Source organism: Cydia fagiglandana, chromosome Z (assembly GCF_963556715.1).
Source record: "Cydia fagiglandana chromosome Z, ilCydFagi1.1, whole genome shotgun sequence".
NCBI classification, from domain to species: Eukaryota; Metazoa; Arthropoda; class Insecta; order Lepidoptera; family Tortricidae; genus Cydia; species Cydia fagiglandana.
Genome location: NC_085959.1, coordinates 23,245,057 through 23,271,782, shown reverse-complemented (window position 1 = coordinate 23,271,782; position 26,726 = coordinate 23,245,057). Strand labels below are relative to the sequence as shown.

The window sequence follows — 26,726 nt, the reverse complement described above, 5'->3', positions numbered from 1 at the left end:
AAATGGGAAGTGTTTAAAATAGTTAATAGCTATTATTTTAAACACTTCCCATTTCATATACACTCGGCGTCAAAAAAATCGCACCTCGCCAAAAATTCGTTTCAAGCAAATATAGCTCTTATCTACTGGATTGTACCCTGTCAATATTGGTATCATTTGAAAGCGCAATTAATGAACTTTAAAAAGATAAATCGTTATTATTCGTAAAAACAACCATCGCCGAACATAGGCGTTTTGTTTAAAAAAGGGCCGAGATCCAATTTTAATCGGTCACTGAGGTTACTAATGAACCGTTACAGCAAGAAAAAACCCTTGGACATGGATACCAGGCCAGAAGGAGCAGCTCAAGAGATGGCACTGCTGCAAACAAGACTATGGCAGTAAGAAGTTGCTGAAAGATTTAACATAAGCGATTTCCGAGTCCGTCGAGTCTTGCTGGGGTTCCAGGTGACTGGTGGTTACATCAGGAGGCCTGGACCTGGAAGATAAGACTGGTCTTCCGCTAGAGACAACCGGTACATCGTATCGAACTCTTTGCAGAACCGTTTCTCCCAGGCTGTTGAGCTGCAGCAGCAGCTTCAAGCAGCTCAAAAAACAGCAGTAAGCATCTCTACGATCAGAAGAAAGCCGGAAGAGAAGAGGATGTTGACCCGTAGAGCTGCTACAGGCCCCCAATTAATGGAATAGCATCGACTAGCCAGGAGGCAATTTTGCCGACTGCACGAAGATTGGACGTTTGAACAATAGAGGAATGTCCTCTTTTCCGACGAGACGAGGGTGTGCCTTTACACCACCGATAGGTGCAGGGGGGTGTATAGGAGGCAGGGAGAGCAATTAACGCAAGCCTGCACTGAAGAAACCGTCTGTTAAGGGGTCCGAGCAGGGGCTAAGGGGAAGAACTACAGTCCTGAGCCCTTTTGTGGTATCCCCAAAAGCCTAACGCGGCTCACCCTAAAGACCTACTGTCACTACAAAACCATTCAACTCTGGAGAGAAACAACAGGTTTGAACCATTCCAAAGCGCTTATCAAGGCCTTCAGCAAAAAGGCGTCCTCGAACGCCTTAGCGCTGTCTAGGAACGAACTGCGCAACTTGGTAAGGGTGCTTACCGGGCACTGCGGCCTAAATAAGCACATGCACACCATGGGGAAACGTGACATAGGGCGGTGCAGACTCTGCATGGAGGCAGAGGAGACGCCCTTACACATCCTCACAGAGTGCCCTTGCCTAATGCGTACTCGTGACCTAATCTTGGGCGGACACATATTACGCCCGGAGGAGGTAAAGTCTCTCGAAACCAAAAAGATCCTGCAGCTATTTGAAGTTGCAGGGTTGGATCGAGAGTTGTAGTAGGTGGCGATCACAATAGATCAGGAATGGTCGCAGTGATACATAGGCTTTGGAGCCTTATATAGCCCCTAATAAAGAAGAAGAAGAAGAAGAAGAAGGGGTCCGATCTCGCATGTTCTGGGGCGGCATTTCGATCAACGAGTAAACTGATCTCCTGTGCATTTCCCGCACTGAAGGTGGTCACAGCCAGGGATCCCTGACTGCTCGGCGTTACATAACGGTGTTCTTGGAGGAGCATGTGATCCCATATGATGGTTTTGTTGGACCCGACTTCCAGTTTATGCATGAGAACGCCCTCTGTCACACTGCGTTGTTTGTGTGAGACTAACTGTGGAAGGTTGGGATCACCGTAATGGAGTGGCCAGCAAGGAGCCCTGACCTGAACCCAATCGAACATCACTAGGATCAGCTAAACCGGTGGGTTCGGTCGCCTGATCCTGCTCCTGCCACTCTCGACAGGCTTCAAAATGCCATTATTGAGGAGTGGAACAACTTTCCTTAAAAACGCATCGTGGCACTCATGACAGTCATGACTGATCACATGGAAGCTACTCGGAGGGCAAGAGGAGGCAGCACTAGGTTTTAAGTTTAGTTTTAAGTTTGTTTTTTCTGTATCTTTTGATTTTGTAGTGGTTTTATTCGTTGCAATTTTAACCTGAATACACGTCGATTCGTTTTTCCTGAAAATTTTCTTTTTGTATGGGGTTAATCGTCCATTTTACGACATTTTCCATTAGAGGATTTCATAACCTTTCAAATAAGGCCCCATAGTCTTATCTTGCCTTATATAATATAAGGTTTAAAACCGCTTGAAAGAAAAAAGTTAAGATGTGCGATTTTTTTGACGCTGAGTGTATAATAAGGCTATCAATGTGTCAAGTAACCTTCGAAAACAGGTTCAAATTATTGACCGTATGACGGCTTTTCCTATGTCCATTTGTCTGGTGTTCTCCTTTACAGTTCGTATTTCTCAACCCATTTTTGTAAAACTTTGTGAGCAAGTTCAATACTTAGAATTTACTGGCAATTCAGTTTTTGGATTTTTTTTATGTTGGAGTCAGGTAGTTATAGTCCAGATAATATTTCATAATTGGATACAATTACAATCGTAATATTACAGTATTGTCGTAAGTACCCTTTTTTATTTTATTATGCATTTTTTTAGGTGTTTTAAAATGTCGACCTTACAAATCAAAGGTCTCTTATGGTAACCCCTTATTTCGTACGTTTCATTAAAATCGGTCTACTATGCTCACTTCCACTCACTAATGACATATGGTGTGCTCATTTGGGGGAACTCTACGGATGCAAATCGAGTGTTTATTATGCAAAAACAGGCAATACGAACGCTAGCCGGTGTGAAGCGTAGACATTCATGCAGAGACCTTTTTGTAACGCATAAAATAATGACACACTACTCATTATATTTATTCGAAATTATTATGTACGTTAGAAATAACTTATCTTTGTTTAAACGCGTTGAGGTATCTGGTATAAACATTAGAACTACAGGTCGATTACGAACAGTTCCACGTCGCATGGCACTAGCAGCAAAGAACCCGCGTGTTATCGGTCCGACTTATTATGAGCGATTACCTGCAGAAATAAGGACGGAAACATCTGATACAACATTCAAGCGTCGATTGAGAAACTTTTTACTGGACAACCCATTATATTCAATAAGTGAATTTTTTGACATAACTGTATAATTTATATTCGCATACCTATTCTTGACATTGTCTTTGTTTATTATTGTTATTATTTGACGATCCTTCTCAGGTGAAAGTTTTCATATTATGTATTATTAATGAAATTAATTAATTTGGACTATTTTGCTATTATTTAAATTTATTTCTGACGATCACAATATAGATTCTTATAAATTGACATTAATGTAATTTGTACTGTAATCATATGTTGTGAAATAAATAAATCTAATCTAATCTAATCTGGTGCAGTAGGCTAAGAAAACGGATTTTTAATTAGGCATAGTGCTTTTTTGGTTCACAATATGGCAGGGTACTTATTCTCATAGATCCAAAAATCATCTAAAGGAAAAGTGTTCAACCATCTTGGTAGTAAGGAAAGCGAGATATATTGACTCCTTGCCACTGCATGCTAAAGACTGCATAAAATTCGCCTAACCTTAGATACTATTTCATTATTATGGGGAATTATATTTATACATAAGTATTTGATCGCTTGTACAAAGATATAGATGTAAACTTATAACTGCAACAAAGGGTTTTGCTCAGGAATTTGGGAGCTTGACATTGAAAAGTGTAAATACTGTTTGCCTCACACATATCATATAGTCTGGTTACATAAAGTCTGCAACCATAGTTTAGTTTAGTTTATTAATAATAAATTACAGTATAAATTATTCTTACGCTAATCTATATGAATTTACATTATGATCGTCAATAATTTAGCATGCAAACATCATTATACAATGTCAACAATGATAATCAAATAAAAAATTTATAATTTAAAAAGAAATTTGAGAACTATCATCAAATTGAAAAAACTCAATAAATAACAGAATACATGTCTAATATCTCATAATAATCGTAAAGTTGTAAATTTTGACTGATTGGGCGTTTCAAAATATTTAATAGATATTATCTTAGGTTTTTTCTTTTTACTAATTTTCCAGAACCCACAGTCCAGATTACAGCAACGGTTTTGATACTGCTAGTGACAGTTTATTCAAAATTGAAATGGGTGATTTCGAGGAAGATGATGATGACAGCGACAACTATATTCCGGATGACATCAGCACAGCCGAGGTGTCTCGTAAAAGAGCGCGAATACTGTCAGCGAAAAAGAGAAAACGACGCGAGGACAAAGTCATGCATCAGTGTGATCAGTGTGATTTGAAATACTCGTCTATGGGTAAGTAAATTTATGCTTAAATAAATGAAAAAAAACATGATCTGTTTTGCAACTTTGAAAAACCATAGGCCCAAGGCGTCAAAGTTATGTTAAGTTTTAAGGACTTTAATTTATTTCGCGCAGTGAGTAAGGAAAGAGTTGATTTCTCATTATTTAGTTTGCTGTTGATACTTGTTGGTGACTTGAGACTTGAGGCAGTCTCCTTTACACATTGTATATTTTGCGGCTTAGGTGTAGCTCAAGTATTTATAGCCGGCAAACTGAACAAACCAATTTTAAATGCCTCCGAGAGTCAGGAACAACACCGCGACGCTCCAGCCATCGCATAACATGTTTAACTCCATTCACTAGTGCAATAATTAACTCATTTCATTTGGTAACTAGGTATGTCGAAAACTTAGAGAATATACCCAACGGAGTGGTCATTAACAGGCGTACCCCTCTGTCGAAAATAGGCGGCCAATGGTCAACGACATGTTAACCACATGTATGGACTGACGTTTATCTGACATGGCTATGTTTACGTTACGTATACATTTGATGTGCCCCTCCCCCGCAAAAAACGGCAGACTATTTTGTACCGAATATTATAGACATGGCGTCTCCGTTGGTTATATCCTCTAAGATCGAACATGTAAAGGGCCATAATATGTGCGAGAAGTAGCTGAAAAGTAATCTAACCTAACTTAGCCTATAAAAAAAAGTACTAGCCGCAACGAATTCGTGTTGCCTATTCTATTTTCAAAATTTCAAACTTTTATTTGTCAGTTGCTCTTCAATTGTTTTTGGCACTCGACTCGATTGCTTGCATCATATCGCTAGAGAAAAATAATTCGGTCGTGTTTTAATTTATCGCCCTGCTCGTTGCGAATTTCTTATTTTTCATTACTTGTATCGTAATGTACTATTGTGTCTCTGTGTGCAGTGAGGCTCCAGCAGCACAAGCGAAAGCACGACGACTCGAAGCCACCGTACATCTGCGAGGTTTGCGGTGCTCACTACAAGCACAAGCGCGCATGTGATATACATGTCGCTCTTCATAAAGGTAACTACAGATGTAGTTCATAATTATTTTCCATCGTATTTTCACGGAAACATACGAACGTGTTTTACTATTTCAGTCAGTCTCGATACAAAAAGTAGTGAAGTTGACTGAAGTGGCATGACAAATACGAACATTTCCGAGAAAATACAATGGGGAACAATTATGCAGTACATCTGTAAGTATTAACTACTGATATCAATATAAAGGTTAATTATCCTAAATATTTTCAAAAGAAAATTTATATCTTTTTAGGTGCCACTTTTTTGTTTTCATAGTTTAGGTACTATTGTTATGCAGTCTAACATGAATAAGTATTAATAATTGAAAATATACCGCAAACTACAACTAATTAATCGAGAGAAAGATTGGTGCACTTTAGAAAAAATAATACCAATTTTTTTCTTAGGTAGAAATGCTCTAGACAGATCAAAAAATATTTGGTGTGTTGAGAACGATCGCTCCAGGTGGCTGGCGTTAAAGTTACATTTTCAAGAAGTTTTGCCGATACGTCATCTGGTGGTGGTCGTGGTGCATTGTGGTTATAGATCATAACATTGAATCGGGATTCCGGGATTTATATTTTTTCTACTTTATGTAGCCCACCAATGTAAAATTTGTAAGTGCTCGGTCAACAACTTGTTAAAAATCTCTATCACTAGAGTGCCCCAATATTTTTCTCCATCAATAAGATCTATGCCCTGTTTATCAAAAGCTTGTAACCTGTAATACAAGCGGAAGTCCCTTTCTAACAAAAGCTGTCAAAAAGGGACTTCCACTTATATTACAAGTTACAAGCTTTTGATAAACAGGGCACTAGAGTTCGCTGTATAATTTCATGGCATTTTATAAAAGTTCACTTATTAAATTGATCAGTGAAAAAGTCTTTTTTTAAGGTTTTTTTTATAGATATAGCAATCATTCCACTTTAGGTTTGTACCAATATTTTTTGTCCTAATTTCTATTATAATGTGTTTATTAATCCTGTAACGACATAAATCATGACATTTAATATCACGTTTTATTATTAGTCTTTGACTTCGAAAAAATATTTCAGCATATGACGAACTCATGGATTAGAACCACGATAAGCACCCAAAAGTCCCATGCCTATTTATTACATAAGAAATCACCATTTACACATATTAAACTAAATCTTATTTATTTTTTTATTAATACATATACATACATAAAATGCTACAAACAAATAAATAAGCTGGTTAACTTTGTTTTTAGGTATTAGCGACTGGAAATGTGAAGAATGTAATAAGCTCTTCCCATCTAAAGGTGCACTGCATAGACACAATAATATACACACTGGGAAACCCAATTATCAGGTAAGTAAATTTACAATATCTATACATATACATACATAGTAATAATAAAATTATTATCACTTTTTTACGTTTAAGCTGTCCCTATGAACCTATGAATTTTTATAGGTAAACGGACAACAACCCGTATAAGATCAGCGGCTTCGGTATCCTCTTAGCATCAGGATTTTTGTTTCAATACAGGACAATATCAATTCACTGTACATTGCTGGTCTAACAAGATTTAATATTTTAGCTACAATAAGGTGAACATTTCAGAGCATATTGGAGAAGAAATATTTTCTATTATGTTAAAATATCCAAAGAGGAAAATTGTGTACTAACTTTTGTATGGAAGGTTTGTATGGAGAAGCGGTTACGTGACGTCGTCCCCTTTCCTCTAGGAATACAAGGACTCGAGGATTCAACAATGTTCTATGTCGAGGACATAGATACTGATGCTGGCTGAACTCATAACTATTGTTAGATCATAATTTGCTACGGGTCTATCGCGAATTTATTTGTGTCAGACTATTGACAGTAATTATTAACTATCTCATCTCATAGACTTTTGTTGGGTAGTTGCACAATTTGACCCATGTATACTTTCGCATGGTGCAATCTGCTGAGATATCAGTCATCCGCGGACAAGATCAGTGTACCTAACTTGCGTCGAAACACTTAACCCATGCATTTTTTTTTCTTTTTGCCCGAATGTATATATGTATCACATAATTGTTTGCCGATTCTAGGAAAAATAGTAAAAAAAAATATAACTTAGATTTTCACTGCGAAATCAGTGTTAGAAGTTGAATTGGTTAAATCATATTTATGTAAATATGTAAATTTCAGTAATATATAAATGAAATATAATACTACCATTAGAAAGGTACACTATTTGTGATTATGATAAAGTTTTTAAATATAAAATAGCTACATACCCCGAAAAAACCGTTCAAAATCACATAACATACTTACTAAAAATTATCAACTTGTGGATTTTTCTAAGTTTGCCGACTTTTCGTCTTAAAACGAATGTAATTTTTATAAATTAAGGCGCGGTGTGTAGTAAAATGCGCTTTTTTGTAACCATATTAACAGACTTTTACAAGGATTTCATGCATTATTTTCTAGAATGTATAACTTTAGTCCTTGAACTACGTTATTGCTTGTCAGAAACATAACGGCTCATTATTTTCTCGATAGAATCTTAAGTTGAAAACATGCTTAAAGCTGTCTTTTGATCCATATTTTAGAAGTACTACGACGAAAATGGATATGAAACTTACCTCATTCGATAGGTTTTAAGTAAATCTTCGTTATTGCTGGTCCTTTTATTGATACGTTAATCTTTTCATTCATAATTTTATGAATTCAACTTTTGCCTACTAAATTTCACCCTACGCGGCAATACCTTGCGCCCATTCCCCGCGCCAGTACGCCCGTGGCCACTGCCAGCGTCGGACCTATGCTAGTTTAGTGGACGTTTCATAAAATGGGTAACCACTGTATAAATATGCAAATATGTTATACACACAATGTTTTTCAACATACTAACGAAGAAAAGCAAAATAATTCTTAATTACTGTGACATTTCAGACATTTGCCCGTCATATTGTCATTTTATAACAAGTTGGGAAGCAAAGGCACACACCCATCTAACCAATCCGGAATTCAGTCACGATTGATATATTGTGTAAACATATTTTATTAAAGGCTATTAAATTAATCAAATTGAATCATTTTTAAACATATGTGTACGGATTTCAAATACCTATGTGGGAGTGTTTAGTGTATGGTGGTAACCAATTCACCGCTTTTAGTTTCCGAGTTACCTACATGCATGGGAAGTGGTCGAAAAATGCCTAGAATGGTTTTGTGTTTAATATTAGGTAAGGTAGAAGTACTAGTGCTCGACGCTGCACTAGTATTCGACATGGGTATAGTGTGTAGCTTTCAAATAGAGCTCGACGGCTAATCCTATTGTCTATTGTTAAGTAAAACTGCTCGTGCCACGTGCCACAACCACCTGCATAAAAAATACGTATAGTGCGTAGTTTTGTAACTGAGCCCGAGCTAATCCTATTGTCTATTGATAAGTAAAACCGCTCGTGCCACGTGCCACAACCACCTGCATAAAAACCTGCGTAATTCGGTTACTGAGTGCCGGCGAGTCGAACACTACAGAACCAGTCTAAAATGTGTCATCGAGATGCGTAACAAAGGCGCGTTATCGGAGAGCGCACCTACACTGGTTTTTTGAGCGTTGGACTAGCCCGCGCTCAGGTGCCAAATAGAATGAGTATGACCCTTTTTTGCAGGTAAGTAGCACGTGCGGTTTTACTTAACAATAGACAATAGGATTAGCCGCCGGGCTCTGTTACAAAACTACGCACTATACTTCGGTTACTGAGTGCCGGCGAGTCGAACGCTACAGAACCAGTCTAAAATGTGTCATCGAGATGCTTAACTAAGGCGCGTTATCGGAGAGCGCACCTACACTGGTTTTTTGAGCGTTGGCCTAGCCCGCGCTCAGGTGCCAAATAAAATAATTAAGACCCTTTTTTGCAGGTAAGTAGCACGTGCGGTTTTACTTAACAATAGACAATAGGATTAGCCGTTGAGCTCTATTTGAAAGCTACACACTATACTTTATGTCAAAGTAATATAGGTTAAATTTGAACGGCGACGATCTTTCTGTATTCAAATTTAATTCTTGTCACTTTGACATAAAGTGGCCGTGTCGAATACTAGTGCAGCGTTGAGCACTAGTACTTCTACCTTATTTCCGCCAAGTCCGTACCGTGCGATATGGAAATTAATTCCAAAAAATGCTGTTTTTATATACCACACTGGTGGCAAGCAAGCATACGACCCGCATTCACCATAACCTATGGACGCCTGCAGCTACGGGGAGGTGACACATCATGCCAAATGTTGATTGATTTTATATAAAATAAAAGTCCTAATATATAAAATAAGCTTTCATAAGTAATAGTTACTGATTTTTAAAAAGCGCTTTTCAATTAAAAGACATGTCAAATTGACTTCTAGAATTAGACCAAGTCTACGACAATTTTGATTGCACACGCAGTGCAAGTGTTGATCATAATTTCATAAAGGTTTGTCGTTCAAAATAACACTTGCACTGCGTGTGCAATCAAAATCGTTGCAGAATTTTCTTGGTCTAACTCTATTATATTTTTAAGGTAAGGAAGTACTAATTTCTGTCTCATAATAATTGTGTATAATTTGATTAGGTTCTTAGTTTGTCGGGGTATACTCTCGTATTGTATATAGTTTCATTAAGTACTCATTTAAATACGAATTTGCAAATAAACCTTATTCGATATTAATTGCCGGAAAAAATCCCGGAACTGACAAATCCGAATATTCAGAATACCGATGGCGCCAGAATAAGGATGTAGACGTGCTGCGCGGGAATGGTGCGGTGCGCCGCGCGGGGCGCCCGCCCGCCTGTTCTACCACTCGTCTGCTTCACCCCCTCGGAAACGTAAAACTCAAATATAAGAGCGCCTTAAAAATATTGCGTAAATTGAACCCTTAAATCATCACCCTACTACTTGATGTTTGGTATAAAGGTGCGGTCAAGAACGTAAGCCTTTTTATTTTAAAACTGTGAGCTGTCGAATGGTTTGTAGGCATTTGGCAACACTATGCATTTAAGGGTTAAAACGCGAAAGTTTTATATCTAGGGTATCGTCTTGGTTCGTCCCATTCGTTTTTCGTCAAGTTCTTAAATTAGACCTATTCTGCTTTCGTCACACATTCTACACTGAAAGCCACCGACGATTGTGACGAATGTAGAATGGGTGACGAAAGCAGAAGAGGACTAATTTAAGATGAAAAACGAATGGGACGACCCAAGACGATACCATATCTAGTATATTTAATGCGATTAAACCGTGAGTTTGTCACGTTTCAGTGCGACCTGTGCGGCAAGTCTTTCATCCACACGTCGTCGTTCAAGATGCACAAGCTTTCGCACTCGGGGGTGAAGCCGCACGCATGCGACGTGTGCGGGCTGGCGCTCATGACGCGCTCGCACCTCAAGCGGCACAAGCGAGTGCATAGCGGCGAGAAACGCCACGAGTGCCCCATCTGCGGGAAACGCTTCTCCGAGAGGTAACAAAGCCCTTGTTTATTTCTTATGATTATGACACACATTGCTTTGGTATCGTCTTAGGTCGTCCCATTCGTTTTTCGTCAAGTTCTTTAATTAGTCCTATTCTGCTTTCGTCACTCATTCTACATTGAAAGCCACCGACAATTGTGACGAATGTAGAATGAGTGACGAAAGCAGAATAGGACTAATTTAAGAACTTGATGAAAAACGAATGGGACGACCCAAGACGATACCGACTCTATACACTTGCGCAATTATAGCAATTACAATTAAGCCGAAACCCCAATAGCCCAAACTCATTTAGGATACATCGTTTCTTTACGGAGTGTCAGACTGTTTATTGATCTTCGTGGGCAGCTGAAAAATAATTTACTAACTAAGAAAAAAAATACACTCTTATGTAACGTTTCATTTCATTTTCAATGTAATCGCTTAGTTACTGAAATGTATTTATTACATTTATCAAATATTTATATTAGGTCATGAAAAAAAATCTTATATTTTGGTCAAAAAGTCAATCAGCAAATAATAACACTGCAGCGTTTAGTCGTCGAATATCTTTCTCGAAAGTGTATATCCTCAAATAGTCGTTTGGGGCTTAGTCTGGACTTGTAGGTTATGTGGTCAATGGTATCGAAACCTATTTCTCTCATAGCAATTTACACAAACAGGGAAAGAGGTAAATTAAGCAAAGAAATTAAATTCCTTGTGGAGATATCCGCTCCTTTGCTTTGTCGCATCTCCTAACTGGTGCATTTTGGTAAATAATCAGTCTCAATCAGCAAAAATCTTTCTGTTTCTAATCTAAAACCATAAGTGTTTTTGGTCGACAGTCGAACTTCAAGTTTCTGAAGATGTTTCACATATTTGAACTTCCACGGGTCTCGTTTACTTTCGGAATCCTAGTGTAGAAACTAGGTCTCGTATAAGTCATCAGGTCATCACTCTTGGAATAATTTCTTCCTATTACCCACGACTCATTAAAAAAAATATCTTCACAACATCTGAGTCGTCTGTCCTTTCAAACGCCGTTAACTTACGCGGCACTGAGCCTTCAATGCGCTCACTTCACATACACATGAATTATTTTGAAGTACAAATTTTTTCTGGCTATCTTTCACTGCTTTATCCGTGTAACTTCTAATAATATTTGTTTACTATGGTTACATTTTCTTTCGTAACAGCGCAATTCCATCATCTACTAGGAGTGTCTAGCTATCACGGTTCGTGAGATACAGCCTGGTGACAGACGGACGGACGGACGGACGGACGGACGGACAGCGAAATCTTAGTAATAGGGTCCCGTTTTACCCTTTGGGTACGGAACCCTAAAAAAACATTTTTTTTACGGAACACTAATAAAAACCCAACTATGCATTTCAGTCATTATTTTTTGCCCATATATCTTTTACCTTGATTATTTTTCAGCTGCCTTCGTATATCAGACCTGATAGCATGACTTCCGTTATCGCGCGCGACTTCAATTATGGACTCGCGCGCGAGTACGCAACTCATGGTAGACGGTCTGTTGCACTTTCCCCTATCACTAGAGATCGTAAGATGCTTATATACACTCGAGAGCAATAGTTTCGGGTCACTAGCATTTGAATATCTTAATAAAGCTTCTAAGCTAAAGAAATTGAACCTAGTAGACAATATTACTAATACATTATATTTATTACTGATACTTTATATATTTAGTTAAAAACGATAATGTATATAAGGCGTACATTTGCTTACAAGACCTAAATTGAAAATATTGAACATTTTATATTTACATTTAGTTTTGACACAGATGATAATAACTAGAGATACTTAATAATAAATAGAGTCTGTTCGGAAAGAGAAGAATCGTGGAATGTATTGGGCTCCATACATTCCACGACTCCTCTCTTTCCGAACAGACTATACAAAGTCAAAGTCAAAGTCAAAAATACTTTATTCATGTAGGCCTAGTAACAAGCACTTATGAACGTTTTACATAATAATATATTATCTTAAGCTAATTATCAGAGCAATTTATTGAAGTTAATATTATTCCATAGTAATATTGGATTATTATACAGATCAAATTTAATACTAAGAATTTCACAAAAAGATCGTCAAACATAAAAAAAAATTGTATAAAAAATACTAGTCTAGAATGTTACTAGAATAAAATCTAAATGTCAATAACAAATGTCAATAAAACTTAACAAAGAAGTACATACATTGAATTATCTATTTCGAGTCACCATTAATCCCACGTTGTTTTATCACTCATGTAGTCTTGTGTGGTATAATAAGCTTTAGAAATAAGTTTACGCTTTACATAATTTTTAAATTTATTAATTGATAATTCAGTAATATGGTTTGGAAGTTTATTATAAAATCTTACACAATTACCCATGAATGATTTTTTAATTTTATGGAGCCGTGTGAAGGGCACTGCGAGCTTATGTTTATTTCTAGTATTAATATTATGAATGTCACAATTTTTCCTAAAATTAACAATATTTTTATGTACATACAGAATATTCTCATAAATATATTGACAGTGCACTGTCATTATGTCAATTTCCTTGAATTTATCTCTAAGTGAGTCTCTATGGTTCAATTTATATATTGCTCGAATAGCCCGCTTCTGCAGAACAAAAATGGTATTTATCTCTGAAGCACCGCCCCACAGTAAAATACCATATGCCATAATGCTATGGAAGTAACTAAAATATACTAATCGAGCTGTTTTCACATCAGTTAACTGACGGATTTTGCTCACTGCAAAAGCTGCAGAACTCAGTCTACTCGAAAGAGTAGCAATATGGGGACCCCACTGAAGTTTAGAATCTAAAGTTATACCAAGAAAAACTGTACTATCAACTAATTCCAATTCCTCATCCTTCACAATGACACTTGTTTGCACATGCCTTACGTTACTACTAGTGACAAACTGAATACATTTAGTCTTTTCTCATTTAACAATAAATTTAATTATTAACATTGAACCAATTTACTACCTTTGAAATAGCATCGTTTACATCATTGTACGCTTGTTGCTGTCGTTTGACTTTGAAAATAAGTGAGGTGTCGTCTGCAAACAATACTATGTCATGGTGGGTCTTTACAAGGAATGGCAAGTCATTTATGTAGATAAGGAACAGGAAAGGCCCCAATATTGACCCCTGTGGTACACCCATAGAAACCAATGACCCCGGTGATCGCTGTCCACTCACATCGACCCTTTGTATTCTACCATTTAAGTAGGACTTAAGTAAATTCAGTGCCGATCCTCTAACTCCATAATAGTGTAGTTTCCTGATCAATGTTTCATGACAAACGCAGTCGAACGCCTTAGATAAATCACAGAAGACACCTAAAGCATCTCGTGACTCCTCCCAGGCATCGAAAATATGCTTAATTAGCTCAACACCAGCATCGGTTGTTGAGCGACCCCGTGTGAAACCAAACTGCTTATTATGCATTAAATTATTGCCGTTAAAATGTCGTACTAATTGTGAAAGAACTAATTTTTCAAAAATCTTGCTGAATGTTGGTAGCACAGATATCGGTCTAAAGTTAGTGGGGTCAGAGCTGCTACCAGATTTAAACAAAGGAGTTATTTTACTATGTTTCATTAAATCAGGAAACTCGCCGCAATCGACACTGTTGTTAAATATAAAACTTCGTTGTACCCCCTTGTTCTGCCTGCACAGCTGCAATGTGATTCGGCATGCTGTACAGCAAGTTTCTAGAACTCTGTTGGGAAATGTTCTTCTATTCCACTGTTTTGCACTAGGTACTCTAGCAGTACCATTGGGGACGGCGGTATCGTGCATGAAAATACCATCCTACGTTTTTTCAACAGCTCAGGGTAGTGACATTTTTAATTTTATATCTACTGTTCGCCATTATCCTATTTTTTTAAATGTATTTTTGCGACTATTTTCTGAAAGGATTGCATAAAAATCGCATCTCACTGAGTCTTGGTATATATGGACGAACGTGCTCATTTATGAGTTCTTCCATGTGTCTTCCGCCATTCAGAGTACCATTTTCGATTAGTATCGGCTTTTCGCAGAAATTTCAGCCCACACGAGTACCGAACCACCACCATATCATCTTTTCTTCAATACAGGCTTGGATAAATATTTCTCCTGGTTTTCTGTACGCCTTTGCCCTTCCGTCATGTTCATACATGCATACATTTTGATTTGTCCTTGGACATGACATTTGACGAATCTTCAATCGTCCATCCAAGTGTTCGCGTGTACCTAAGTATAAATTCGTCTTGGTACGACAAATACATTTTATGACAGAACAAAAACAAAACTAAAGACGGTTGCGAAAAATAGAAATTCTAATTTGTAAAAAAAAGCGATCATTTTTTTATGCCATTACTACACGTCAATTAATAAGTTTTTATAGGTACGTGTAATGAAGGATTATTCATTTGTCTATAATGTTCAATTTATTTAAATACGTCAGCATCGTTTTTAAGATATTAAAGTAAATGCTAGTGACCTGAAACTATTGCTCTCGAGTGTATATCGAGTTCTTAAACTCAAAGTATAGTCCTATACGGCATTATTGGAAATATGACGGGGGTATATTTTGCACTGGTAGTTTTTTTAAAACAATGAAAAATTGCAAATCAGAGAAGTTAAAACAACCGCTTCAAACAAACAAGTACTTGACGTTTTGTTCCACCTCCATTTTTTCATCCCTGGATAAGATGCCTGCCAAATTTCATGCATTGGTACTACTGGGTGGGACCATGGGTAGGTACTTTATTAAATTACGAGTAGTTCGGGCTCGAAACCGTAGGTATATTACCTTATTAAACATAACCTTAACATAACGTATTAAGCGTTGAGGAGTTCCGCCGGTTTTCATAAAGTATTTTCGTCAACGAGTCAACCATTTGGCGATTTAAAAGTTCAAATGCTTAACTTGTTAGCGAAAAGAATATTCTATATATTTATTTACTGCCTATAGTTGTAATAGTGATGGACAAAATAAACCAGGTAAATCGTTTTTTATACAGTCAACAGCAGAAGTTGCTAAGCAGGCAAGGTATTCAAAATGAACTTGACACAGCTTGTCTTATGAAAATAAAAGCTTGTGTACATCATTAATTATATCTGCTGTCGACTGTAGGGTAGACTGAGGCGAATCAGATCACAGGGCGAATCGGAACAGACTAAAAAATCTATTGACACATATTTGAGATATTGTTTTTGACTGGCATCGCATCAACCAGTGCAATATTTTAAATATCATAGTATTCTTTAGTCGTATCGCCCTGTGACATTCAAAATCCCACTTCGTGAATATTCATCTATACATTTCATTCATGAATATACCTTGTAGCACATTTCATTGCTTTTAAATACATATAATATCAGACAAGAAACTTAAATATAAAAACATTGGTCATTATTGTTTGTTCTGGGGATATAATACAACTGGCATAAACTCGAATTAAACTTGGTCTAAAATGTTGTTGTATAGTTTCGTTCTGCTCCTATCACTGATGCTCATATTCAGGGTCGATTTGGTCTCAAGCTTTTGTTAATGCACTGAAGTAGGAATCGTTTAATGTACCTACCTACTTATTTGAGTTATTTATTTTATTAATTTATATTAGGGCGATTGTGGCACTTGATGCATTTGTTGTGTGCTTTGGGTCATTATCTTGTTGTGTTTGTTAAATTTGTTAAAATGTTTCGGTCCTTCAAGTGTTTTCTTGTCTCAATACTTTTTGCTTTTCTCAGTCGACATTACTGATCACCAAAACTCCAAAGGTCGACCTTTTCAATGCAAGTAGGTAATGCTTTTTCGCAATTAAACTGACCCTGTCCTACGTTTTTCAACAGCTCAAGACGACTTTCTTTTGTTTATTTTAGGTATGTCCACTATTCGCCAGTTGCATATTTTGTACTTTTTTTCCGACAATTTTTCGAAAGCATTGCAAATATTGGTAGTAATCTGTTTTTCAAATTTTTTTAGTTGTCTGAAATAGTTTCTAATTCAAATAATACATTAAAATGACTAAGGGCCGGTATAGACGGACTGCAATTTGTATGGGAACTGTACGGCGACCAACGCCGACTCATAAAAGTCCCAGTCGGGTTGCAGTCCGTCCGTATCGGCCCTACAAATTGTCAAGAGTGGCACAATATGACTCATTAGTATTTTTATTTTCAGTCTGTATATTTCATTGTGTAGTTGTATTTAATTAATTACTTGTAGGTGTAGGTAGCAGCATCAGGTATGTCAATATTGATAAAATAAATGGGGATATATAGGGAATGGGATCGTTCATTAACACTGAGTTCTGTAACTAAGGGTTCTTAAAAAACAGACAAATAAAACTAGCATTTTATAAAATATTATCTAAAAACTGAAACTTGAACATGTGACTACGATTTAGGTATTGCCCAACCTCGTGGTGTCAGAGTGCCGGCCGCGGAATCGCCGGACTTGACACCCTTTGGTTGTATGTAGTAGATTAGAAATAGTATACTAGTAGATTATTAAATGTGCTACAAGTTTGTTTAAGGTTAACACGTTGTGGAGTTCATGAATGCCAACATTCATCTCTCTCTATATGTTCTTATAAAACTACCAATAGTTTTATAAGAACATATAGAGTTGGACCAAAAAAAGTCTGCAGCGGATTTGATAGCCCACGCAGTGCAAGTGTAATTTATACGCCATAATTTAATAGAAGTTTGACGTTTAAAATAACACTTTCACTGCGTGGGCTATCAAATCCGCTGCAGATTATGCTTGGTCTGGCTCAATTTTTGTGTAAGAGAATCTACCTATTAGAATCTGATTTATTTTGTTCATCACTGTAAGGTAAGGTGCGGTAAGACTATCACTTGTATGCATTCCGGCCGTTTTCACAACTGCGATTCGCTACCAGGTGTGAATAAAGAATGTTTATTTTTTGTTCACAACCAGTTGAGAACCAAGAGAACTTTTTTTTATCGGAACTTGGTTGCGAATAAGAACTTTTTAAACTTATGAAGTTGTAATGGGAGAAAAGCGTCTCTTAATTTGCAACGATTTATTCGTATAAACCAATGCGACAGAAGAAAGAATCTATCATATAATCTTTATTAATCATATATAGGATTAAAAAAAAAGTAAAATAAGGTAAAATAGTCTTTATCTATTCATGTAAAAAGAGTACAGAAGACACTTTCGAATGTATAGACAAAATAACTTCTCGCATAATGCGAACAATGTCTTGAGCGTATGCTTGGTTGGAGTCCTGGCGATTATTTGGTGCTTCTAATATTCCATCCCAAGTACCTGCAGCTAAATGTTCAACGCATAATTATGCGTGTCCGCTGTGGGATGTAAAACCGGGCAAGTGCGAGTCGGACTCGCGCACGAAGGGTTCCGTACCACAATGCAAAAACAAAAACAAAAAAGCAAAAAAAAAAACGGTCACCCATCCAAGTACTGACCCCTCCCGACGTTGCTGAACTTTGGTCAAAAATCACGTTTGTTGTATGGGAGCCCCATTTAAATCTTTATTTTATTCTGTTTTTAGTATTTGTTGTTATAGCGGCAACAGAAATACATCATCTGTGAAAATTTCAACTGTCTAGCTATCACGGTTCGTGAGATACAGCCTGGTGACAGACGGACGGACGGACGGACGGACAGCGAAGTCTTAGTAATAGGGTCCCGTTTTACCCTTTGGGTACGGAACCCTAAAAATGCATGTCACATAGTAACTTCACTCGAACTATGTCTGGAATTGACATCAAGGATGTGTTGGGGCAACCGTGAAAGATACATCCGGTTATATTCTCGCATGCCCTCAAAAGAACGAATTCTGCGGCTGGAACACCCTCTGCCTCCTGATTCCACATTGGGAACATTATCTTTTTATTTCTATACCGGTATAGTGTAGCGTACCTACGAGCTAGTTCTTGATAATAACGTCGATGTTGACACTTATTTTATCAATTGGTACTTCAGTATAATGTGGCCAGTAAGTATGTAATATGATAATAAACCAAGAAGTTTAAAATCATTCTAATACCGCATTAGTTGTCCAAATTTGATTTTAAATCCCATAGTTTAGAAATTTAATAAAACAAATCAAAATAAGTAATACTTAAAATAATTTTGGGCCAAAATAATAGTTGTAATTGACATTTACATTGGAAAAATGGGATATATTTTATGGTCCTGGTTGTATTTTAGTCGGAGGGTCTTGGTTTGAAGTTGAAGAGTTTAATGGTATGTTTATATTTCTGATTTCATTATTTTGAATTGAATTTAGTATAGTCGCACCAATTAAAGTCTGCAGCGGATTTGATAGCCCACGCAGCGTGTTATTTATACGTCATAATTTCATAGAAGTTGGACTTTTAAAATGACACTTGCACTGCGTGGGCTATCAAAATCGCTGCAGACTTTTTACGGTCTGACTATATCTGGTTTGACACGTTAACAACTGCTTCACAGTAACTTCTAGTTGCTGCGAAAGTACGGCCCTTTATGTTTTTGTATTGCGGACCTACTAAAATGGTTTTTATTAAAAATGTTGACATATTTACTATACTGTAGATTATAAAGTTCTTGTCGGAGCTAAAAATACCTTCTTGGACTTCTCGGACATCGAAGTCGTGCGTTTGTTCATTCTCCAATCTAAAAAATCTTTGCATGTATTCTCGTATTTGGCTCTCGTTTTTTTTGGCAACAAGTTTGTTGCAATCATGGCTGCATTTACGATATCCAGCGGAGTGTTCATATCGTTCTCGGAGTCTTTCCTCATATTTTCAACTAAAATATAATTACAACTTTTCACAATTCTACTTTCGTAACAGCAAAAACCAACAAACAAATGACAACAATAATGAATCGCGGCAATTCGATCCTCTGTCAAGACGGATGTTTTTTTTTAATCATAGACGAACGAATGAAATCCCTATTCTCATGTACAGTCGCCATCAGATATATCGGAGCGCCCAAGGTGTTCACACAATATCTGAACACTCACTCTAACGCCTTGACAATAGAGGCGTGTTCAGATATTTGTGAGCACCTTGGCCGCTCCGATATATCTGATGGCGACTGTACCTAACTAACTCAAAATCAAATGTCGTGCGGTTTATTATTTAAAAAACATACTGAATTGACGTTTCGAATCGATAACTGTTACAATGTCTATGGATACTAGAATAGAGACTCACTTGAGTTTTGATAACTATTCCAAATTTAAACTAAAGATTTTTGTAAGGTTAAGTCATAACCTTACAAAAATCTAAGTTTTACCTTATAAAAGTTCTTCGTTGTAAAATTGGTTGTAATAATGCTGGCCATTTCCTTCGGTTTCTGATTATGTGCGGATTTTAGAGCACTAATGACATGTGCGTAGATAAACCAATGTATGGCGGTCATCGTCAGCGTCGTGCGTCCGTTTCGCGGCCGGAGCGATAGTGTAAGGCCTGAGTGGACGCTCGAGTTGGGCGTGCAGCGGGGCGGGGCGTGCGGCGTGCATGTTAAACAAATGCAAACGTATAGGAGCGGCCTTAGTGCACGCTGCTCAAATCACTCGTGAGCCCGACGCCACGCTGCACGCCTCGCCGAACGCTCCGCTTCGAGTGTCCACTCAGGCCTTTCACTTAGAAACATGTTTGATTTGTGCACGCTTCGTCATCTTAAAAATGCAGTTTGCTGTACCTCATTTCTACTTTAACGCAATTAACATAAAAAAAGTAATCGATATTTAAAACACCAATCCGACGGTGTGGGTAGGTATCAGTGGCGGCGCGTCAAACATATCCATAGGCAAGCCGGGGCTAATTTGGCTTACATATTTCCTTTACAACTCTGCTCAAACGTCCAAAAACAGGCAAGCCGGTGGGAATCGGCTTTTATGGACGCGCCGCCACTGGTAGGTATTGTACAATTATACAGTCAAGGTATTAAATATCGACACGGAGAAGGTGCCAAAAATATGTACACACTACCTTTAGTACATTGTTGCCGAGGGATGGAAAAAAAGGCATTGTCTTGACAAAGATCCGAGTCGGAAAATGCCAGTTTCCATTGAGGCATAGTGCTTTTCTCAAATTATGTGAGGAAATCAAACGAATTCAATTTAGTAAAGGTAAAGTTACGCGAATACAATTCAAAAAATAACGCATACTCTTAGTTTTTATTAAATGATATATTGGACATTCCTGGACAATTTGTCGATATTTTCTCCAGTCTAAACCTTAGACTTTTTGCTTTTGTAGCCGGTGGACTGTCTTTTCAGGAACGTTGTAAGGTTTAGGTATATAGTTTTTTTTAAATATTGATGTGATGTGATAATTTGGATTGTGCATTTGAGCATAGAGTGTATGTCACCCAAGATGGCTTTTTTTAGTTTTCGCTTGGTCACAGAAATACGCTAAAACCACTTTCAGAAAAGGTAAGGTTTCTTGCTTTTTGGCTGTCCTTCCACAGCATAAACATGTCGTAAGTCCCTGGACTTAGCAGGAACAAGTTATTCATTATTAAGTTTTCTTCTGCTTTCAAATGAGGCGGTGCGCCGTGTCTGTTTCCATGTCGTTTTCGTCACTTGAACTCATTTTGTTTATTACGAGTGTTAAAATAACAAGCGGTAACTTATTGAGTATTGCACAACAAATAAACTTTGCCGCCTATTATTTGCATTTTTTAAATTGTATTACCGCACCGCGCAGCGCCCTTTAGCGCTGCTAAGCAACATCGAGTTCACGATAATTTGACATATTTGTCTGGTTGAACGAATGGTTTCCGTTGGCGGAATGCAACTTCCTTGGTCTATTATTTTATATGCAATTACAGGATTTAAAAAGTTAGAGCAGCGGAATAAAATGGGATTTCATACGATTATTTTATCCCTAGGAGTAAAATGTTACTATGGAAACCCATTTTATTCCGCAGCACACTAGCGCCACTGCTAAATAAAATAAATCGTAATTATTTAAATACAACAGGTATTTAAAAAAGGGGGCCGCTACGTACTGTATTTTAAACCAGTTTTTATGTTGCTGGATTGACGAATCTATGCGTCCAAAGTTACGAATCTATGAGTTCATAGATCGACGAGTCCAGCTACATAAAAACTAGTTTGATGTATTCAAAAGGTACTTAAATACACAATGGCTGAAAGTTAAAGTCCAAATTTTTGTGCTAAGAGCTATCTCCATAAGAGTCAGGAGTCCGGTGCGAGGCGACGTATCAAAGCTTTTGAAGAATGCGAAGATGGAGCAGGAATCTTCTACTGAACATTATACTGAAGAGTGAAGATCCCTCAAAAAATGTATATAAAACTAAACTATGTATATATATATATATATATATATATATCTATATTTTTTATGTAACTCCTCCATATGTTAGTATATTGTTTACGTCGAAATAAATCATTACAGTTTGGTATTAAAAAAATCGAATACAGTAATGAGCATACCCCGGCCGGCGAGAGCAAAAATGCGTCTGCTCCTAGTGCTTAATTAAAAGTCGACTATTCTATCGACATCCATATGTCGATTTTTTTTTAAACTGAGCCATTAGTATTTGTTATTTATTTCAACTTGATACCTCCACGCGTTTCTAAGAATAAACCTAAAACAATTTTCTATCAACATAAAATTATTATTATTATAAAGTTATTCACAATAAGTATCAGAATGTGTTGAAGAAGAACGTTGGCATTTTAACTTTAAACAATTTAAATAAATTGATATCTGGCAGAGGAGTGGAACTACCTAATACAGAACAAATTCATAATCACTATGAATTATTTCGTTTTGCTCCGATTACTACAGTAGATTGAGAACGGTCCTTTAGTTGGATGAAATGGATTTTATCGGCAAGGCGAAGGAGTTTAAAATCAGAAAATTTAGAAAAAATGCTAATTGTATATTACGAAAATTACATAAAATACTGAATAAATACAAACACTTGGTTTTAATTTTGTTTACAAAAATAATTAATACTTCTGCATATCATAACGGTGGTCCAGTACATCGTGTTGTTTTTATCGACATCGACCAAAGTGTGTGTCATCGCACTATTAAGCTGTCAACGCATTTTTGCTCTCGCCGGCCGGGGTATGGTAATGAGAGTCTATTTAAAAAATGTACCTAATCTGTAAATAATGCTGGTATTCCACCTATCCAATTTCTTTGTCCAATGTATATTACGTCTCACATTTTGCTTTAATGAGAGAGTGAGAGGCAATGACATTGGACACAGAAATTAGACAGATGGAATACCACCCTAAATTATACATTTTGTTGTCATACTGTGATCGTGATCGTATAGTTTTCTCGTAAACCTATATGGTTTTAGCGGTACTTTTCTTTAATGCTTTATACCAGTAGGTCTAGCAAGAGTACGTCGCGACACTTTTCGGTACTTTTCTTTGCTTAGAGGTACTTTTCTTTAATGCTTTATACCTTTTTTTTTTTTGACGGAGTGGGAATGCGTTTACGCACGGTGTGTGGGACTCGCCGCTCCTTTCCCCTCTCCTGACAAGAGAGGGGGAGAATTTGGCCCTACCCACTAAACCCACTCCGGCGTTTCACCCTCTCTGCCGTTCGTGAGGGCGCACTGGGATCGACTAGGATGACATTCCACCACGGCGCCCTCCGGCAGCCCCGGCTTATCGCCAGGGCCCCCTCACATTGGGGGAGGATCAGAAACGCTTGATCCCCCCCCTTTTCCGACGTTCAGTACCCGCTAGCCCTACTGGGGCTCGAGGCGAGCATACGCTCTTCGCCCTCGACCCTGCCGTCTACGTCGGAGAGGAAGCGCGTCAGCAGCTGCTTCTCGCATCCTCTCCGCCGCCTCCTTCTGTGACATGATTTATTCGCAGAAGGAGGCCACCGCTTCCCATTTCCTCTCGCTACCCAGCATCGCCGCCGCTATTATGCTGCGTAGCGAGAGGTCCGCTACCCCTGTGGTCGCCCTGAGGGCAGCTCTTTCCACGGCCCAGCGATTGCACTCTTCTAGAGTGTGCTGAGCCGTGTCGTCCGCCGCTCCACATTCGTGGCACTGGGGCCCCGGCTCCCTCTGTATCTTGTGCAGATAGTGTCCGAAGCAGCCGTGTCCGGACACCACCTGCGTCACCCTATATGTCAGGGCCCCCTTGCCCCGATCCACCCACTCATCCATTACCGGGAGAATAGCCCCTATGGTTCGGGTTCCATAGTGGCTATCCTCCAGGGCATCTCTCCATCGATCTCGTAGGCGCTCCGCGGCTGCCCGCGACACCCTCTCGGCCTCTTCCGCGTCTGGGGGCTCCCCACGCCCCCTCGCTTCCGCCCTCCACCAGTACCTTTCCGCTAGCACCCCCGCGTCCAGCTCCCAAGGCGGGGTGCCGGCAAGAAGGCATGTCGCTGCGTGAGAAGTGGTGCGGTAGGCCCTCACCATCCTCTGGGCCACCACCCTCTGTGGCCGACGGAGCAATGCCTTCGTGCATCTCGTCAGCCGTCCGGCCCAAATTGGCGCCCCGTAGAGCGCCATGCTCCGGACGACCCCCGCATACAGCCGCCTACACGGCGCATTCGGCCCCCCCAAATTTGGCAGTAGGCGGCCCAGAGCCGAGGCAGCACCCACGAGCCGAGGAGCCAGCCGTGCAAAGTGCTCCTCGAATGTCCACTTTCTGTCCAGGACAAGGCCCAAGTACTTGATGTGGGCCTTGACCTGGACAGATTCACCCCCGCTCCACTCCATGATCCACTCCATGGTACCGGAGTGCCTCCCCAATGACCGTGTAGGGGAGGGATCCGAACGCGTTGGCGATGTCCAGTGACACCGCCACCACTCCCTCCTTTTGACCTGCCGCAAGTACCCCGAAATCCCTCAACGCGGCCACTGCGTCTATAGTAGACCGCCCCCTTCGGAACCCGAACTGGCTGTCATGTAAGTTCGGGCCCGTCTCTACTAGGTGCCGCTGGATACGGGAGACCAGGATTCGCTCGAAGAGCTTCCCGATCTCATCCAGAAGCACGAATACCAGAGGTCTAGCAAGAGTACGCCGCGACAGTTAAAGATGGGCAAGAGAAAATTACAATCAAGGAGTGAAATTGTAACTTACGACACCATCATAATTGCGCTTCAATTGAGTGCGAATTCTTCCTGGATTTTCGCGGACCAGAATGCCGATGATATTTGTAACTGGATTTAGACGTTGCTATCATTTTCAATCCACAAAAAAATAAAAATCACAAGTCACATTATAAACGTGGGATAGTTTTGATGTCTATCAAGTACCAAGTACTACCTGTCAAGTATCAGTGTCAACAAAAATGGACCAAACATGACAGCACTGAAAATTCGCGCCAGCAACGTCGGAAATGGAATGGCAACGTCGCAATGTATGTAAACGACATTTTTGACACACATACGTAAAATTGATGAAAAGTTAACTATGATTTTTGCATGATTTCTGTATGAAACAAAGTTTTTCTATTAATTTAGCGCAAACGAATATTCGAAAGTAGATAAATGCGAAAATATTTACGTAGTAATAGTGTGTAGTTGGTTACTTAATAAAAGCCGATTGAATTTTGTATGAAAATCGAACCACCTTAAGATGCATGTTTCAACATAATAGGTATTATTATGTAATAATTTTTAATGATTATCACCATGGTGAACATTGTTTCCAGAGCAACCAGTTTCTATTACACTACCTACTTATATCTGCTTTCGTCTTTTAGAACTCATTTCAGAAATTTTCAGTTTAGGTTCGACTGGTCGATTTATAATTCTAAGGTTCTATTATTTTGTTTTGCGATAACATATTTTTTTCCTTTCGAATTTTGTGATTTGTTATAGCAATTCAGACTTTGTTTCTGTGGAATTTAGTAAATTATTGCGAACTTTTTGTTAACAAGAATAGTTATTTAATTGGTTTTGCGAAATGTGTAATTTTAATCTGTTTTTTTTTATTACCGTTAATTTGTGTTCATTGTAGGGAGTATGACTCAGTCCGAGCTTGCTTCTGCGTCGTATAGGCCTATACTATTATGTAATTGGCTTTGCGAATTTCATTTTTATATAATAAAAAAATTATCGTGTGTTAATTTTGAAAATGTGGTGCTTTGCTTTCGGATCAAACTATTTTGAAATTGTGTTGTCGTATATGTAGTATAAACTGGAAATTGTTACAGTACAGATGCAATGCATAATTAAATTATAACCTACCTATAATTGGACAAACGTCTACCTTTAATGTTATGTAAGCTACTGATTCTTTTTTCATGATGTATTGTCTGTTGGTGATCCTAAATAAATTAAAAATAAAATATCCATCGTATTTTCACGAAAACATGCGAACGTGTCTTACAGTCTCGGTACAAAAAGTACTGAGGTTGACTCAGTTCAGGTATCTCTGCAGCTTACTGTTCACTGTCACTGTCAATAGTGATTTGTTTTTAGGATAGTGCAGCGTTTGTGATAGATGGTATTTTATGTAGAATTTAAAAATATTAATAAGTTTTAAAATAGGTATCTTTGTGTCGGTTTTTGTAAAAGAGAGAGAAATAAGAAATGCCAATCTATAGACCGAGCTGAAAAGTAATTCTGAAGATGGGCGTTTTTACATTTACCTACGTTAAAAATTCGGACAATGTCCGCAGCATACTCCTGTTAAAATGACGAATTAAGTTATGGGAAGATTCAGTCAACTCCTTCAAATTTCCCTCTCTTAAATGCGTAAGACCTGTTACGCCTTGGAAATACATTAAAATTGAATTCCAATAATTCGTCTTCATCATATCGGGTGTCGGTACCAGATCTTCACCTTAATGCGGTTAAGGACATATTCTGGTTACGGCAGATTCTGGTTCTGGCAGATTCTTTTTCTGGCAAATTCGTGTTAGGGCAGAAATACAAATATCAATAAAAATGGATAGTATGTGTAACGCATTTCATTTTATAAGTGGGCTATTTTTAACCGGCTTACAAATCCGTAAAGGAGGTTCTC

At 38.2% G+C, this 26,726-nt stretch overlaps 1 protein-coding gene and 1 long non-coding RNA gene across 2 annotated transcripts in view; both read left to right on the top strand.

Moving 5' to 3' along the window:
* LOC134679018 (uncharacterized) overlaps positions 1–26,726 on the top strand; it is a 473,913-nt gene that overhangs the window by 362,738 nt on the left and 84,449 nt on the right. The gene's annotated exons all lie outside the window — the stretch shown is intronic.
* Positions 1–26,726, top strand: part of LOC134679003 (zinc finger protein 37) — a 38,055-nt gene that overhangs the window by 1,619 nt on the left and 9,710 nt on the right. Inside the window, exons 3-6 of the mRNA XM_063537783.1 lie at positions 4,007–4,245; positions 5,171–5,290; positions 6,524–6,624; positions 10,547–10,746. Of these exons, the coding sequence (XP_063393853.1) occupies positions 4,007–4,245; positions 5,171–5,290; positions 6,524–6,624; positions 10,547–10,746 (660 nt within the window). The remainder of the gene's footprint in view (positions 1–4,006; positions 4,246–5,170; positions 5,291–6,523; positions 6,625–10,546; positions 10,747–26,726) is intronic.